Source organism: Branchiostoma belcheri, unplaced genomic scaffold (genome assembly GCF_001625305.1).
Source record: "Branchiostoma belcheri isolate BF01 breed outbred unplaced genomic scaffold, Haploidv18h27 scaffold43, whole genome shotgun sequence".
In the NCBI taxonomy this organism is placed as follows: Eukaryota; Metazoa; Chordata; class Leptocardii; order Amphioxiformes; family Branchiostomatidae; genus Branchiostoma; species Branchiostoma belcheri.
This window is the reverse complement of record NW_017804054.1, coordinates 542,513-555,360: the sequence shown is the minus strand read 5'-3', so window position 1 is coordinate 555,360 and position 12,848 is coordinate 542,513. Positions and strand designations below refer to the sequence as shown.

Genomic DNA, 12,848 nt, shown 5'->3' with positions numbered 1-12,848 from the left:
ACTAGGCATGCTAGTGTAACATCTTGAACTTTGAATAGAAGTCAGCTTAAACACAGGTCTAGACTTAGTCTATTTGTTTCAAAAGACCAGGGCTAAGTAGACTAATGATGGCTGGGTGTAATGTTATGTAAGGGGTGCCAAAGAAACGTGAACAAGGGAGGATGATAGAGGAGAGTTTGAGAATGATGAGATTCTTGGATGAAAGTATTACATGTAGGCATTCCCCTTTACCTTTTTAAGGGAACCATCTTGAATGTACTAGATCAAGATACAAGAAATAAGCTGCTATGGTGTCAATAGCCACCACCTACATGTACTACAACACCATGCATACCAATGACTGCAATAGGCAGCAAGTTCAGCTCTTCTTGGATATTCACTGCCAAAGTAGACAAAGCCGTGGGTGATATGTGGAATGTGTGTAACGTTACCACAAGGCATCATCCTTGATCCACTGCTAGGACTACCATGCCAGTAACTAGTAAATTGAGGCTTTGTCCATTATCTATAATAGGGAAGTTAGATGTGCAATTTTATTTATATATCATATTTACCTATTTTGTATATTGTTAGCACTTTCAAATGCCATTGGTTTCATGTACATGTAGTTACTATTTGTCATTCCACTAAAGAATTATACGTCATTATCTTGCCTATGGGGCTTAAAACAACTTATTTTGTCAGTTTGCTAGACTTTGACATTGCATTATTAAGTATGGGAGAAATATAATATCTAGGGTGAAGACATTTCTTTGAGTTGGTGTAAGAACAACAGTATACATTACACTGGCTGTGAAGCAATAGAAGTTTAACTGTAATAAAGTAAAGTGTTTTTCCATTCTGACTCTTGCTTGTTTTTTGCTGAGAATTCAGTATACAGTTACATGTATCTGCATGTATGTGCCAATATGATAATTTATGATATGATTATTAGACAGTGTATCATTAGTGCATGTGCCGTCTTCAGTGCATGGTGAAGCCTTAGTAGATGAAGCCAGGCTGCAGGAGAAAGATCCTGGGTTGTCCCTGCAGTTCATACCATTCAGACAGGAGGCAGTGCTGTACAACCTGTTTGAATGGAAGCAGCCTGGCTGGAACAAATGGCCACAAATGCCAAAGAATCTGCTGCATGATACTTGATGCGATGTATCATTGTGACTGTTCTTTGTATAACAGATGTTGCAAGTCTGAAAAGTCTGGTCTCATGTTTCTCCAAAGAGTTTAACCTCAAGAGTTTAAAATCAAGAATTTTGTAATGATTTTATTAATAACCTCATTGGTTTCTCTTCCATTTGATGTGTAACGTTATATTTCTTTTAAACGATTTCACCTAGCTATCAACGTTGGCATTATGGCCAACTACGTTAGTAGTATCATGCATTTACGTTTGAGGTCAAAGTTTTCGCGCCAAATGCTAATATGACATTTTCGCGGAATGATATCAAAAGAGCTAAACAAAAGATTCGTGACCCTCGTAAATTATGATTTATCTCGAGATACGACTGTCGTAAGCAACCATAATTCCATAGGTTAGTGCAATATTTCTATCTTAGGTAGATTCGAATATCTTTCCCACCTTATTTCCTATTATTTTGTGGGACTACTTCTCTTAGCGGACGCAGAGAAAGGCGTTACTTGTCCATTAGTAAACAAGCACTTCCCGTAGCAGACAAATAGCACAAGTTTTTTTCTGTCAGTTCCGTCAAAATTAGAAGTTATGTCGCCTCATCTAGCTCACTAGTTCATTAAACAGGTAAGCCTTATTTGTTTTCGTAGATTTTAGTGCTCACGTGTTACACCTTTCAATAGCAGATGGGATTTTAGTGCCGTCTTATCGTCTGTTGGTGGGGGGGGGGGCATTTGTTATTCGCCTGCAGACATTTTGTGTGTTCCTTTTTGCTCCATTCTTCTATCCTAGGGATACTGTGCGACGACTTATGGAGCTGCTATCTTGTCTCTAGCATTTCCTCAGCTCAGATTTACTTGCAGGAAAGCTGCAAGCACGTCACATCAGTGATATTACTGATAACGATCAACAAACAGGTGTCCAAGATTTCCAACACAGGAGACAACAATTTTCAAGCATGTCCATTGTCCACTGGTTTATTCAGGGCTCAAAATACACTCAAATACATTTCTTATGTTTAATAGTGCAAAGTTGGAAGTTGTCAAAAATTCTACTCGGGGAACTTTACGCAAATACAGGAGGGGCTGCATGGGGGGATCCTGGCAAACCTTAACCAACTTTACAAAAGATTGTCAGATAAACCAATCTATATGTTAACGTTATAATCTATAACGTTACATGCTATGTCCTTGAATGATATAACTTTTCTCCTGGAAGTTTTTGGGAATAAGTTCATTTGATTGTTACCTAAATTTATATACAAGGGACTTAGGGTTGACTGACAAAATTAGTCAGTGAACACTGACACAACAGTGCACTCCATATTTTACATATCAAATACTAGTAATGCTTTCCTGTCCATTCTTTACAATGTGTTGTCCTGACTACAGTACATGATTGCAACAATTTCATTTTTGTGTGTGAAAATATGCATGGTTAAATGTTACAATGCTACCTGACCCAAATGTTAATCCACATCTACATCCTCTAACACAGCTGCTGGGATACAATTTTGTGACTCAAATCTATTCATGTAATGTTTACTTCTGTTACATCGCACTCACTCGGCCATTCACTCATTTCTGAATCTTTGCCTTTGGCCATTAATTTCTTTGTGTTCTACTGTGTATTGTTTCCTGCAGATTAGATAGGTATGGAGGGCAACACAGAGAGCAGTTCTTTCTCCAAAGTACCAAGGTAAGGTATCAGGAACTTTTATAAATTATATCATCATCCTTTGTATACATACAATGTATTTGTGTCATACTGATACACTCAGTCTGGTATTTTCAAATTGGACATCCTTGAAAACCATTTTAGGTTCATTCTTTTGTTGTGGGTTGAAAATCCTGCCCTGTTTGCTGCTCTTTTAGGGAGGAACTGCTCTCCAGACTGAAGACCTACAACTTGTACCACTCTGAGAAAGGCAGCACTGTGCAACTCAGGTCCACACAGGTTAACAGTCAGGTGGGCAATTATCTGATGTAGTAATACTATTTAAACTTGCATTATCCCAGACATTGGTGAAAATGATCTTCTAGATTTGAGAAATGCAAAAAAAAAAAAAAAAATTGGTGTAACCTATTGTTTTGCTCACTCAGGTACAGATGTTCAGGTCTAAATCTTTACCAAAGTAATTTTACTGGTAACGTTACATGTATTGGGTACACAGCCCTATAATACTAGTAGTAATCATGTTTTTCTCTTAATCCAGGATGGAGACAACTTGGCAGTAGAAGGGATGTTGAAGATCTATTGGGATGTGAAGAGACCTATCAGACTAAAGAAAGATGACGAGTCTTTTCCACAAAAATCTCCTCCTCCCAGAGTTCAACCAGGCTTGGATAACTTGGAGAAAAGGGTTAATGCGCCTGGTCTCTCCAGGAGTGGTCCCCTGCGCAGCAGATCATACAAAGCAGGTAGGCAAAGCTACCTGGTTCAAACTACTCGGTGCATATGCACTTTTGTGCACCCAAAGTTACTGCTGTGCTATAAACTTTGTAACCAACATTAGGTTTTGCTGACACTTTTTATAAGTTCTACCACACCCAAATTTTTTTCTGCACTTTTAAGAAACTTAAGAAAAAATTGGGTCGTTGGCAAGTGTACATCACGTCAAATTAAGACTTTCTAAAATATATATCAAATGTTACATGTGCAATGATAAGAATCATGCATGAGGCTTTATAATCAAAGTTAGAGCTTGAATAATTGCATGAACATATGCTGTCTTTCTTGTATGATCTTACAGCTCAAAAATCTTGGGATCCTGGAGACACGCCAGCCAACGCAGCCTCGCTGGACTCAGGCTTCCTGTTTGGCAGTAGTTCCCGACCACGCCTAACCAGTGACTCCAGTGAGCCCGCACGCACACAGCCACACACAAAAGTCCTGGGGAGACCCAAAAGTGACCTCTGGGACATCAAGCAGAACTGCTTGAGGAGGAGATATTCCATCAACGGCCACATCTACAACAGCAGGGTTGGTTTTAGTGTATATGTATACATTGTAGAAGAAAAACCCAGCCTGTAGGAATTTATGTGCTGCTGGGAATTGGTTTGTACTCAGTTGTCATCTATTTGACAAGATAAACAGAGCTCGAAATTCATGTTGTAGTGTAGACATAGGTGCAGTGGTGTCAAAGGGAACATTTTTACCAGATTTAATTGGAATGTTCTAATTGCCTATGTATTTGTTGTCCCCCAGACTGCAGTGTTTACCCCTGCCCATGGTAGCATGACCAACGTCAGACTCAACAGTAGGATGACAACACCACAAGTTGTTGAACTGCTCCTCAGCAAGTTCAGAGTAAGACTTAGTTAACTTAATGATGTATGTAAAGGCTAGTGGTAGCTGCTACTACTAGTCTTGTTGCTGCCTGACTACCACATGCCATGCCTTGTTGCATTTCAATAAGCTTGCCTTTGTATAAGGGCTTGGTCATGTTCACTCATGAAACCTTTGGTCAAATTAACTTTTTTTTTTAAATTTTACATTGCCTTTCAGGTTGAGAATGATTCAGAGGACTTTGCTCTGTATGCTGTCCATGCAACTGGAGGTAAGTAAAATGTTTTGATAAAAAAGATGAATAGTTTTTTTTCCTCTGATTGATTTGAAGATGAGTTTTCCACTTCAAGTTGTTAACTAATAAGCCAAACCAATTTCATCACAGAGTTCCGAAGACTGAAGGACACAGACACCCCCCTTATTGAAAGAGTACTCCTGGGACCAAGTGAGGATGTAGCCAAGATATTTATCATGGAGAAATCTGCCGAGGAGGACATTCCTTTAGAGGTGGTGACTTAATTCTCAAGCAAGTCTTCATAGTGATTACCATTTTCTACATGCATATGCACATATGCCAAACAATTTTCTACATGTATATGCCAAACAACAAGGGCTGTGCCCTAATTATAATATGGTAACGTGTATAATTTACAGATTATTGGCCAAACTTGTTAGGTACAGGTACATTGTAGTACAGGTCAGGGTCTGTTCCTAAACCTGTATACCTGTACTACGTAAAATTTGTTCAGGTACACAGCTCTACAATCTAAACCTATGTAATTCTGTCTTCAGTCTAGTTTCATGTCTTGAACCTTTGAAGGAATGGAAAGGTAAGAACAGTTCAGGAAAGGAAACAGGACAAGACAGCAGTTATAAAATTCTCCTGCTCATAATTACATTTTATGTACATGTATCTGTGCTGTTTGTTCCGAGTCTTAGTATGTTGTGATCTTCTTTAGGTTGGGCAGTACATGAAGTTCCCTATTCCTGTTCTGGAAAGTATCCTGACAAAGTTTACTGAACAGGAGGAAAAAGAAATAGAGGACATCAGACAAAGGTAGGACTTTGGTTTACTGCACAACATAGGTGTTTAGAATGTAATCAACCATTGATCTGTGCCATCAACCATTGATGGACTGTTAGACTGTATTGACAATGACTTGTGGGTGTAGTTCAGAATAGCACAGATAGGGGGAGCCCATAGCAAGATGCAAAATTCAAAGTGCTCTGTAAGTAAATGTCTGCAATGAGGGGCAATGTACTACCTGTGTTCACTTTTCATCACAGTGGTATTATACATTGTATATTTCAATCCTGTTTGTAATGAAGTGAAATATGACTTATGAGATGATTTTTAATGGTTATGACTTTTCCTGTATTCTGATATGATTTTACTGACTGCAGTTTCATGTTCTGTGCATATGTAGATATGAGGCAGAGAAGAAGCGGCTGAGAAGATACATGACTGTCATGAGTACAGCTGTCTAGCCCAACCCTCAGCAGTAGAAAGCAGTAAGCTGTGTACAAGTGTCTGTCTCACAGCACCACTAACTCTTATGGCAACAAACTTTAGTTTGGTTATCACAATATCTTATTCCATCAGAACCTTTAGCATGCTACTGGCCACATTTGTTGCCCATACTGTGGAGAGGTTTAATTGCCCAAGTTGGCTGCCAACTTTGGAGTGGCAAGAGACCAAAAATGAAGTTAGCATGCCAAAGCTTAACCTTCATTTACTTGAAGCTCACAAGTAACAATTTGAAAGCACTTTAACATATTGTCACACTATGTTTGTTATATTCACTCTTGTTGTAACTGTTGTAGTCCTGTTAAATGTTCAAGTTCGAGTTACACATACTAGTTAATTGCTGTGAAGCCCTTTCAGCAAATGTGCCCTTTTCGGATATGCAATAAGGACATGAACAAATATTGGTACAATAGATCAATCACAATAAAGGCTCCGCATCATCTGTTTGTAAATGTATATTATGTTATGTGTTTTTTTAATTATGTCAACAAAGCCAATACTAGGACTGAGCAAATTTTCAGAGATGCAATGGCATAATAATGGCAAGAATCTGCACACATACATGTACTGTATGAATCCAGATGTACACTGAGGTTAATGTAGGTGTATGCTGATACAATACAATACGAAATGTTAGAAAATAAAAGTAGGGGACATCATGAAGACTTAATTGCCCCCAAAGATTATATCTGACAAACTAAATAAAGACATCAAATGTTTAGGGGAAAAAGTCCTATACATTTACGGTTCAAGACACTTTTTGTTGATTTTAAAGGTGTATTATTCACTGATTTTGTTTATACTTTGTTCATTTTCAGAAATAACGATTCTAAATTTTAATATATATATATATGGCATCAAACACAAAGCCTTAAAGATTATTTCTATTTTTATTTTTGTTTCATTGTTTCTAAATGAATTTTAGGTGCTGGAAGCTGGATTCTGGCAAGGAAATTTAAACAAAGGAAAATTTGCTATTGGTGAATGTGATAGGTTAGGTTCTTAACTAATTTATTATTAAAAGAATGATACCCCATACGTGCATTTATTTCCTTTGAGTGTGAGATATAGCTATGTTGTAGACTGTTGTGCAATGACACCATATAAATCACACAATTCTTAATGGATTGAATAGCTAAATCAAGTTTATCTTTTTTTTTCTTTTATATGAAGACATTTTACTTCTAACCATAGTTTCTTATATACAATGTACTAAATCAATTATATTCCCTGGCAGTATTTTTCTAAACTAGTCCTCTCCATTTACTTGTATATGTGAGAATGATAAGATACACAGTCATGTCTTTACTACAGACATCGAAAAGTAAACATTGAAAAACCACAACAGTGAGTTCTTGTGATGTCTTCCTTTTGTTTATTGATGATAAATGATGGAACTATACAGATAAGTACCAATAAACCAGTGTGCACAAGACAAGAACAGAGTTTTCTGTGTAACAATACATGTATGTAATAGCTTTACAGTTCCACATAGAAGTTACACAACAGAGTGTTTTTTTGTTGTTGAAACGATGCGAGGAACATGTGCAATATGTAGTAGTCAGTGGGTAACTGACATTAAGTTGTTGACTACTAACAGGACCTTTTTATCCTTCATCCCCTGGTCTTTTGTGAATACAATACCTCTGCTGTTTTTGTGGCTGATTATACTAGTGCTGCCTTTTCCCTGAGACTCTTAGTGCACGAAATGTTGAGAGGATGTCCTAAAGCATCACCAGCTATTGTCTGATATTTCAGTGAGCATGCATATAGTCCTTTTTGGGAGATTTTACTGACTAGCAGCCAGTGTAACTTTCTTTTATTGGATGTGATTACCCAAATGTCAGATTACACGTATGGGCCCATAGAGCGCCAGATTTACTAATGAACAGCCATAATGGACTGCAGCTGTACTGTGCCTGTGGGTAGTACATGACATTTGTAGTACAGTAGGAACAGCTTTCCCAGCAAGTTATTGCTGGTAGACACAAACCTATAGTAACTGCTTGACTTCAACAACATACGTAATGCTTCAGTATGTCTGTTTTACATTGCCTTGGGAGCTGCAATAGAAAGAGGGAAGTTTTGCAACATATTGTTGGTATTAGATATCAAAATATTTTGAGTTTGTTTTGTGTTTTTGTTTAGCTGAACCTAAAAGAAAATCTGTTGGATTTTTAAAAAGATAACCAGATACTACTGCTTTTGGACAAAGGTGTTTCTGGCTCTTATCTAAGGTCAGATGTGATCTTTAAAGATCTACTATTTGCTTCACTTGACAATTTTGTTTTGTAGCTGAGGCAGTCCCTAGAAAATTCCTGCATCATATATTGCCCCTCTGATCACATCTTTGGTATTCTAGCATTTTGCTCTTTTTCATCAGTCTTATGGCTAGGTTGTCTCCTCCTTTTCTATGAGTGTAATCACAGTCCAAAAGTTGTTTCTTTGTTGTTCATATGCCTATGATACAGCCACGTTACCTGGTACAACCTTCAAGGGGTATTACATGTATGTCACAGTCACTTTTGAATGAGGTTTATAGGGCCATATCATTGTACAGCAATAAAGAGATGAGGCTTGTAATGGTGTGCCACTAGAGGCATCTTCAAATACAAACCCCCATTTTTCCTCACAATAAAAATATCGCACCATGGATGGTGATTGCAAATATTCAGTAACTGATTTGCTAAAGAAACAAAAATAAAATAGACACAACAAAATCAGCTGATTCCGGAAATAAATAAATAGATTTAATAAAAATGCCCACTACACATCACAGTACATTAATATCTGCTATAGTAGCAGCTTATCAATTAAAATTTCCAAGAGTATTTATACCTCTAGAATGTGAATTATGACAAATAAACACAATAATTCAGAGGGAACTGATCCCAACTATCATTTTTATGGTAGAATTGACCAGCACCAAAAGGAAAGTACAAAGTCAATATGACCCAAACACACAAATTCTTATATAGACAGAAGCTGTACATGTCTGGTACCCTGATAGAAATTATACAAATCATGGTCTTCTGGAATTGCAACTATGCTATTACACTAACCTGTTTTCAATCAACATTACCTACTAGATGTACACAAATTCTCATTTCTCTATGTTGTAGCTGTTGCAGCATCCTCCACACAAGCAGGTATATTTTCTGTGTGTCATCCTGTGTACTGTATTGTACAGTTGAATGTCATGATATGCAACCACTAGTAATAGTTCCTCCAGTAGTCTAAGCACACAGTCAATTACTCAAAAATTAGTTTATACACGTAAGGAAAATCGCAAGTGGGCATGCTACCATAGATGTGGAAATGGATATTGTAAGTGTGTAGAAAAGTTGAGGTATGGATGTGTCGAGTGGTCCTGAGGCATCAAGATCCATACGTGGCTAATATGTTAACCGTTATCCTAGTTAAGCACCAAAAATAACCGTTTGCCTTTAGTACAAATTGGTCGTCTGATAGGGTAGCATGCCCACAAGGATTTCCAGGGTGATTACATCCACATCTCTGTTACTATAGATCCATTCATCACTCCTGGTACCATTATGTTCCTATCAAGCTCCACAGCACACAAAATCCACTAAACTTGGCAAAATGTCTCACACCATTAGATTTAGAGCTAATACAATTGAATATAGCAGTATAGATTTCTACTATTGACGACTAACAAAAAAGTCAAAGCAGCACAATTCTATCCAGCAACACTCGTATACACAATAGCTGTATTAATGATATACGACACAAATAATCTATCATAGCACAGGTATACATTTACAAGGGTTAAACAAAAAGTTGCAGCTACCTGTACAAGGTAATTTTAATTATTCTTTCTCAGACATGGTTCTCAAACTATGATTTTCCAATTTCTTTATCTTCCCAACAATAGAGTATTGAGAAGACTCAGTCAGTATTTCTTTCTTCATATTGATATTTTCCCATAGGTTGCTCTTTCCAACCTACTTAGAAATGTCTGAGAAAAAATTTAACAAACTGAGTAGCAGTTTATGCTACATGCGCACAACACATCACAACAGAAATAGAAAGCTCTTGCAGACAGTGCTTGATTCATCTCTTGATCACAATGTAAGAACTCTGTGTACATATTTACAAGCCACACCATATTCCTACTCCTTTCCAAAGTCAGTCATACACAGTGGTAGAAAAAATACACAAACCATGCATTTTAGAATACTACATACATTTGACATAATTTTTAACACACATCATAAAAGCTACATTCATTCACTACTATTATAGGTTGTACACACCCCTTGACCATATGCACAATTTGTACAGTTACACATTCAAGTAAAAGCAATTGGGTTGTATTCATTTGTCTCATTCTAAAATCTTGTTATACATGTTTAGCTATTGCGTTCTGGAAAGTTGTTCCCTGAATGTTATTGATGCTACTTCCATACTGCCTAAAACGACAGCGATCACCTTACGGAATTAGAAATGGAGCGTATCTGACACCATGCTCACCGCTACCTGTTAAGGGTAACTTCGTGCATAGCTCAAAGTATTCATGGTCTTTCCATTGTTTGAGCAAACGGTGTACTGCCAAGATCATGCTCCATTCTACACCATTAATCTGACTCAATGTAGCAGGTCCTAGTGTCTGTGATATGTCGAGTGGGAATGTACTGGTAATGTAAAATCACATGTAAACCTTAACTGACTAACATGTAAAGGTCTGGATATCACACGGTTATATAGAAAAGACACATATGGGAGAAAAGGATGGTCTTGTCGACTGCAACTGTTAGATTAATAAACTGTAGGTTTTAGCACCACCAGAACTTGAGTATGTCCTGAAATTGTGTAGCTGCATCATTGAGGAAAAACTGCCTGGAAACCAGGCAAGCAATTAACATTAAGTACACATTACTTAAACAATGACATATTCAGAAACTTCTGTGTTATAACTAGAATAAAGAATATCCAGCACCAGTTGTGAACATTGTGTACAAAACTGCATCACTATAATAGCAGTTCAGTTTGTTTCTGAATTCTGTAAACACACAGTATATATAATGGTGTTTATCTTAATAACAGCACAAAAACCAGTGTGCCGACAAAAATGCACAAAACCAGTGTGCCTATGAAACGCACAAAAACCAGTGTGCTAGGAATACACCAAGAACACTACAAACAGTAAAACTTTTGTACAGGTCATACACTCACAAGTACAGTCTTACCACTGTACTCATCACATATCAACGCACCCTGTAACAACAAATATCTGTACAATAAACACTAATGTCACCAATTCACAGATCATTTAGAAACACATGTATATCTCAAAATTAACTACTTTACACCCAACCACCTTGTTGGGTACCAAACTGTGTTGTAACTGTTGAAAGCACCTGTGTAGTCAAGAGTAGGGTCTGATGTAGAAAATGGTTAAAAACATGTCCCAAAGGGTACCTACTGGCACATGCCTTGCACCAGTAAAAGATTAACAAATTTGAACATGAACAACTATTTCCTCCACAACAATAATCCTTCAACATGTTGAAATCTTGGGATAAAACGTAAAATTCTTGTCATTTAAAGTTAAAATTTTCCTTAACACTTGTGCTAGCACCCTCTTTCAACTGTCTGTTAAGCAATGCACATGTGATGCACCAGCAGGTACCCTATGTAATGTCTTTGCTTACCCAACTGGGTAGGTGGGATAGGAACCTCCTTGTATCCCTTTCATAGCGTGATCTATACTCACTCTGAGGTAGGTGGCGGATTTGAAGGCCATTGGCAATCTGGTAAAGAGTCATCTGCAGTGCCGAAGAGGACAATGTGTCGCATGTTTCAAGCCAGATATAGCATCATGATAAAATAGATCTTTTGCTTCATACCTTTTTGCAAGGTAACAAACTGGCCATTTTCATAACACACAAAAGACTGATTTGATTTTCAGTTGTCCCTCTTTTGCTACTAGAGAGTTTCCCACAAAATGTTGAGTGTAGCAGCTGATTGTATCTAGTTCTTCATAGCACCACTTCCTTACCTTGTCAAGGTGGGAGGCATGCACTTTGTGGGAAACGGGCAGTAGCAGCACTGTGACTCGTCGTACAGCTAAGCAAGAGAAAGAGGAGCCACCTTTCACACCCACTTCTGGTAGGGCCCTGTCACTTGAGGAACCGCTACTGACCAGAGTGTAACCACAGTGTCTGTAGTCATTGTCAGAGCATTGTTGATTGCTGGTTTGGTAGGGCCGGTCTTCTCGGCAACCTTCTTCGTGGATTCTTCAGCAACTGTTTCCTTGACAACACTACTTTCCACCTTGCGCCCTCCTTCGGCGAGTTTCCGTGCCTCCTCCTGCTCTGCTGCCTTGGCCGCCATCTTCTGCTCGTACTCTGCAAAGCCGTGCCTGGAGTAGTTCATGTTCTTGTGCTGATAAAACACGAGGCTGATTCTTGTCGGGCAGGCACGGTTCGGCTTTTTTATCGCTGTAGTTGCATGGAGCTCACGCTTCGCACATTCAATAAGCACAGAGCCATGGGACAGAGCAATTGCCACCCCACCGATGTCCTCGTCCTGGAAACAAACCTCACTGTCTGACCAAACCTCGTCATCCTCCTTCCTATGTAAGGCATATGGGGGAGGTAAGTGATCTGTGAGATCTGGGTCACACACCATAGGCTCCTGTTTGATTCGAACCACCCCATCTTTGTCAGGCTTCATGGCTGCATTCAGCTTCTGGAGAAGCTGGGATCTCAGACCATTCAAGGCCGGGGGATAAGCAGCATTGCCAAGGATGTCGTTCTCTTCAATTCGAGGCGGCTGAACCTGGACTGGGTTGGGTCGAGACAGATTGAGTGGCGTTGGGTTTCTATCTGGTTGGTGAGAATTTGGCTGTTGGGGTTCAAAAGCATATGGGTCATCAACTGT

At 38.4% G+C, this 12,848-nt stretch overlaps 2 protein-coding genes across 2 annotated transcripts in view; one reads left to right on the top strand and one right to left on the bottom strand.

Annotated features, from left to right (window-relative positions):
• Positions 1-2,780: 2,780 nt before the first annotated feature.
• Positions 2,781-6,063, top strand: LOC109478205 (ras association domain-containing protein 2-like). The gene is made up of 9 exons (XM_019779662.1): positions 2,781-2,824; positions 3,001-3,094; positions 3,342-3,546; positions 3,879-4,108; positions 4,334-4,435; positions 4,634-4,685; positions 4,800-4,921; positions 5,374-5,471; positions 5,842-6,063. The coding sequence occupies exons 1-9, from the start codon at positions 2,781-2,783 to the stop codon at positions 5,900-5,902; spliced, it is 1,008 nt and encodes a 335-aa protein (XP_019635221.1). The 3' UTR covers positions 5,903-6,063.
• A 2,212-nt stretch (positions 6,064-8,275) lies between these two features.
• Positions 8,276-12,848, bottom strand: part of LOC109478275 (DNA N6-methyl adenine demethylase-like) — a 36,851-nt gene continuing 32,278 nt past the window's right edge. Inside the window, 1 exon segment of the mRNA XM_019779733.1 lies at positions 8,276-12,846. Coding sequence (XP_019635292.1) covers positions 12,060-12,846 — 787 coding nt within the window. The 3' untranslated portion in view covers positions 8,276-12,059.